This window comes from Gastrolobium bilobum, unplaced genomic scaffold, assembly GCF_033153095.1.
Source record: "Gastrolobium bilobum isolate Gb01-03AN ecotype WA unplaced genomic scaffold, APGP_CSIRO_Gbil_v1 utg6438, whole genome shotgun sequence".
In the NCBI taxonomy this organism is placed as follows: Eukaryota; Viridiplantae; Streptophyta; class Magnoliopsida; order Fabales; family Fabaceae; genus Gastrolobium; species Gastrolobium bilobum.
Genome location: NW_026895731.1, coordinates 5,535 through 11,301, shown reverse-complemented (window position 1 = coordinate 11,301; position 5,767 = coordinate 5,535). Strand labels below are relative to the sequence as shown.

General features: G+C 34.6%; 1 protein-coding gene across 1 annotated transcript; it reads left to right on the top strand.

Moving 5' to 3' along the window:
* The first annotated feature begins 1,885 nt into the window (after positions 1-1,885).
* LOC133294939 (iron-sulfur cluster assembly protein 1-like) lies at positions 1,886-4,871 on the top strand. Its single transcript, XM_061493711.1, has 3 exons — positions 1,886-2,211; positions 2,689-2,743; positions 4,410-4,871. Exons 1-3 carry the CDS (start codon positions 1,908-1,910, stop codon positions 4,549-4,551), a joined length of 501 nt encoding a protein of 166 aa, XP_061349695.1. The 5' UTR covers positions 1,886-1,907; the 3' UTR covers positions 4,552-4,871.
* The last annotated feature ends 896 nt before the right edge of the window (positions 4,872-5,767 follow it).

Here is a 5,767-nt window from a genome sequence, read left to right as displayed (position 1 = left end):
CAAAATCCGTGAAAACGGTAAAAAAATAAAAAAATTGTTTTCCTTTTTTTTTTTAAATATCAATGTATAAATCACATTTAATATCACCTTTACATTTGAACTTTTGAGTAGTTTGGGATGGTTATGATAACACTTGTTTTGTACTGTGTATTACTAAAATAAAATGAAAGAAGGAAATGAAAAAAAAAAAAAACAATTTACACACTTATATAATATGTATTCTTTCAATTTGTATGAATAACATTATGCATTCATTCAATTTGGATGTTTACACACTTTATATGATTCAAATTATTATATTATCTAATTATCAAAAAATAAGATTGACATGAACATGAAATAATTCTTTGCATGATTCAACATTGTTCAAGCCTAGTGTTATAATTTTGGTTTATAATTGCAACTCAAGTATCCACGCTTTTAAGTAATTGATATTGTAACTGGTTTGTTTGAGTTTAATTTGACTCATTCTTATTACAAAAAAAAAAATTAATAAAAAAATTGACTCATTCTTCTTAATATTATTAATCTTTAAAGAATTGAATTGAATTTATATTAGTGTATAAAAATAATTTATATTATTATTCAATTGCATACATTATACATAGTGTCATATTTTAACATCTTTAATAGTACTATAATTAGGCTTGGCCAAAAGGAGCCAATCCACCCGACTAAAATGAGTCGGATTGAGTTAGGGAAAATGAGTTAGTAACTCGAGTCAGTCCGACTCGTTTTAGCTCGAAAAAAATCGAGCTAACCCACGGGCCAAACGGGTTGGCTCGCGGGTTATGATTTTTTTTAAAATATAAAAGTATAAAAATTAATTAAGGTAAAATAGAAAGCAAAAACTAAAATTCTAATTTCAAAGACCCAAACAAAAATATCCTGCAACTGCAAATAAGTCCAAAACCGTGCATTAAAGACCTTTTTTTTATAGTATATGTGACAATGTGAATGTGGTTATTTTATTTTATTTTTTTATTTTTTCGAGCCAACCCTAATCCGACTCGGGTTGGATTGGGTTGAGTTTTCTGATTCGTTTATTTTCTGAGCAAATCTTAACCCGACTCTTTTTTTCTGATTTAACGAGAGTTGGTTAGCCCGTTTTGCCAACCTTAACTATAATCATTAGCTTATTAACAAGCACTCCCACTTTGTTCTTTAATTTAGTTTTCAAAAAATATATTATAGCTAAAGATTAGTCATTAGTGGATATGAATTTTTATTGTTATTTTTCATTTATTTTCTATTTTTTTATTATTTTTGTATAAAATAATTAAAATCTCACTTAAATTTTTTTACGCGAAAAGAAAAGGAGGGCAGATTCCAAGAAAGAAGAAGAATAACAACGAGTTCAAATAACGAAATCTAGCAATCCCCGAGGCATCATACTCTAAAATACCAGTTGATTTGGGCTTTTATTGGTAAATATTGGGCTTCAATTGTTCCTAACTACCTGGATTTGGATTAGAAGAATCCATGAACCACTTGACAAAGCAAAACCGCCTTAACTATTTAATTTATTTAAGTGTTTGATGTTTGTCATTTTAAATGACATAAGTTATGTCATTTTAAGAGAGAGATAAACACAGAAAAAACGGAAATCATGGGAGAGAGAAAGTGGTTGATTTTTTTTAATTTAAAATTCAAATTATCTATATCTATATTTCACATAACTTTCTGTCACTTAAAATAAGAAACACTTTTGTTATAAAAATAAAAATAAAAAAAATAATAAGAAACACTTTTACCTTTATTTAAATATCGATCGACGACCGCACCACAAAAAATGAGCCACGTAATTAGAAGAATCCACCAGCGAGCCACGTAACAAGCAAAACCGCCTTAACTATATTTTTTTTTTTAAATATTGATCGACGACTTCACAAAATAAAAATAAAAAAATGCTGAGAATCGCCGCAAGCGCAAAGAGAGTGGTGGGAACGGCGTCGTTCGAGGCGGCACCGCCGGCCGTTAGGGTTCTGCAGCGGTTCTACCACGAGAGGGTGGTGGATCACTACAACAACCCCCGGAATGTTGGATCGTTCGAGAAGAACGACCCGACCGTGGGTACGGGTCTGGTCGGGGCACCCGCGTGTGGCGACGTCATGAAGCTTCAGATTAAGGTTGATGAGAACACCGGAAAGATCGTTGATGCTCGTTTCAAGACCTTCGGCTGTGGTTCCGCTATTGCTTCTTCATCCGTTGGTATGTTCACAAAGGAGTTGGATGGTTTGGTAGGGTAACAACTAGGGTTTATGCCTTTCGTGGTGTTTGAATTTTCAATTCTTATTTTTTGAAATGATTTTGTCTTTCTGGGATATGGGATTGTGTTTACTTTGTTGCTTTCCCTCTGTTTTTGTTTTGGGATTGGTATACATCACATGAGAAATACCTTCTTGAATGGCATGGATGCTTTGGGCTTATGGTTATCATAATATGCTATCTGTTGGAATTTTATTTTATTTATTTATTTATTTATTTATTTAATTTTTTTTGCATAGTTCAATTGATCATTTGGGTATGTGGTCTGGAGTGGTTGGATGAAATACATAGGGGTATCAGTGACCTAATTGGTGTTAAATGAAATTTTTATCGTTGCAGGAGAAAAAGATAATGCTCAATGTTTTGTGAATTCCTCCCCTCACTGATGATGATTCTAATTTATAGTTTCTCTGTTTGCAGCTACTGAATGGGTAAAGGGAAAGCAAATGGAGGAAGTTTTATCCATCAAAAACACGTAAGCACCTATCTGCCTTTGAACTGTTGATAACATTTGGTTCAAGTGTCTGTTAATGTTCTGGGCCTTCTGGCCATGGTTTATGTGTATTGTGTGATTTATGTGATCATTTGTCTTAATTATCTTCTTCGTCGTACTTTTAGTTTGGTGCACAGTAGTTATGCGTTTGAGAATATTGGGTCTTCACTAAAGAAACAAAATAGGGTTCTAGCTGCAAGCATGGTGAGAGTTCTGAGTTATAGCAAGTGTTAAGAGTTATTGTTGCAGAATACACAAATCTAAACGGTAATAGAAACATAAAGAGAAACAGACACACAAGTTTACTTTTTTGTAAACTTGATATTGCTATTAAGATTTGTTTCTCGAAGGGAATAGGGGAAAACTCCCTTAGCTTTGCGAAAAATAGAGTACCAATTGTACACACAAGCAGACAATTTCACCATAAACCCATAAACCCAAAAGTCCCAAACATGCAAACTGGAACCCATTCGGAAACCTATTCCTTTAATTATACAGAATAAAACCTGTTAAGGAACCAAGAACGAGCAACAAACTACCAGAACTCCAAGCCTTCAGTGCTCGTCCAATAAACCAACCAAGAGCCGCTCCTAGAACCTTCTTTGAATCAGCACCAAGAGCAACCAACAGCCTCCTCCAAAGGGGCACAATTCACAAACACAACCTTCACACCAAGGAACAAGCACCGTGAACAGGCATAAAAAACAGGGTAGCAAAACATGAATCAAACGAAGATGGGTTTCTTGAGGCGAAACCCTATCAAAGCAAAACTTTGGGGATTTTCAGAATGGTGAACAGAGAAAAAAAAACACATGAGGGAAAAAATGAGAGATTGTAATATGGCACAACGCTAAGCACCTAATAAAAGGTATTGCAAAAAACTCGCTGTTTCACTTATAATTAGACCAAACGACAATGAGACATATTAAAAATGAAGGCACTCATATAATCTGAATGACATGCAGTATATTGCTTTAGGAAATATATCTCACAGCAAGTTTTATTTTAGTTTAGGCCCCTGTCTCTATAATTCTTCACCTTCAGTCTTAGTGCCTGAAATTGTGGAAGTGATTGATTATTTCTTTAGAAGATGAGTTTTTTTCTATTTAAGTTGTTCGATGTAGAAGGCACCTGGACTGGTTAAATACAAAATTAACATTATTTGTTTGGTTTAATGATTAATGTTGGAAGATGTTGTCTCTATAATTCTTCACCTTCAGTTTTAGTGCCTGAAATTGTTGAAGTGATAGATGATTACTTTAGAAGATGAGTGTTTTTGTCTGTTTACGTGGTTAGATGTAGAAGGTGCCTGAACTGGTTAAATACAAAATTAACATTTTTTGGTTGGTTTAATGGTTACTGTTGGAAGACGTGCTGTTGTTCTTTAAGTTTCGTATATATCTTCTTCTTTTCATATCCGTTTTAGATGATGGTGAGTTGATGAATGTAATGGTTGCTTAAAGCTTAATAGTAGTTACATCTTTTGGTGTTTTGTTTTGGACCTTTTGGAGTTTTGGTTTCTAGATCATGCACCATCTCTGGACCTTAGTTCTGCCGGATGAATCTAGCTTTGGTTATGCTTCCATGATTAATAGCTTTGTTCTGTTGTTATTAGTTTTTGAAGTGACACATAATTAATGTCCTGCAGTGAAATTGCAAAGCATCTTTCACTTCCACCAGTCAAGCTTCACTGCAGCATGCTTGCTGAGGATGCTATAAAAGCAGCTGTTAAAGATTATGAAGCTAAGCGTGCCTCTGCAACTGCTAGCGGAGAGTCGACAACTGGATAGAAAACTGCCACTGCCTGATTTCTGTAATTTCTAGAATGATGATGAAAACAACCTTTAGTGTGGTTTTCTGATGGTGTTAACGAGTCAATTGTTATCATTAGAACATCTTGAAGCCAGACTATTTCTTGGTTGGAACTAGTCAGCTAGATTTTATTGTCATAATGTATGAAGCAAATAGTTGTGTGCTGGCTGTAATTTGTTATCTGCAATCTGCATGGTTTGTAGGAGTAAAATCATGTCTTTATTGAACTATGTACACAATACAATAAAGCAGAATATTTACATGTTGGAATATTTGGAAGTCCATAGCTTCATCTTTACTGAAGCGAACACCAACAGCATCATGGAATATGTATCTCTGACTTGAAGGGTTAGGAGTTAGGAGCAATCGGGATAGGGAGAAGAGCGTGTTCGAGTGTTGGTGCTTACTAGGGGAAGAAACGGGTGAGAATATGGTTATACTAGTTCTTAAGTATTGCTCTCTTTTGTTGGAACTTAAAAGAGAAATAAGAGAGACGATGGCAAAAAAACAGAGTGTTGCATTATATAGTCTGTCACGCTTCATTGAATCACAAATAAAGCCTTTAAATAGGCATTTTATATAATTGAAAAGAAAATCAACTCCCAGAGAAAAATTAGGAATACAACTTAAATGCATAAAGACAACCTAACTAATAGATTGGTGGCAGATTACCATATTTTGGATAATTTCTCAACACTCCCCCTTGATCCAAAATCACAAGCACCAAGTAAATTCCTCAATTGCTCATGTCTGCTTCTTGCAAGTGGTTGTGTGAGGATATCAACAATTTGTTCTTCACTACTTCAATATTGCAAGTTAATCTTCCCTTCAGCAACCAGGTCTCTAATAAAATGTGCCCTTATATCAATGTGTTTGGTCCTGCCGTGAAACAAAAGATTCTTGGTCATAGCCATTGTTGCTTTATTATCACAAAATTTTTTAATTGCTTCTCTTTGCTTCTGTCCAAGATCTTCTAGTATTTTGGTTACCCAAATTCCTTGACGAGCTGTTGCAGTTGCAATTGCTGCAATAAACTCAGCCTCTGAGGAGGATAATGCGACAAAGGCTTGTTTTTTTGAACTCCATGAAATGACACCAGATCCAGAATAGAATGCATACCTTGTAGTGCTTCTACGATCTTCCATGCATCTTGCCCAGTCACTGTCCGTATATCCAACCAGATTGCATTGTGTC

Bases quoted from the DNA above. Each gene is read 5' to 3' on its own strand.
- LOC133294939 (XM_061493711.1), top strand. From the start codon at position 1,908: ATGCTGAGAATCGCCGCAAGCGCAAAGAGAGTGGTGGGAACGGCGTCG. The intron at 2,212-2,688 runs GTATGTTCACAA...CTCTGTTTGCAG, and splicing joins TATTGCTTCTTCATCCGTTG to CTACTGAATGGGTAAAGGGA. The intron at 2,744-4,409 runs GTAAGCACCTAT...AATGTCCTGCAG, and splicing joins GTTTTATCCATCAAAAACAC to TGAAATTGCAAAGCATCTTT.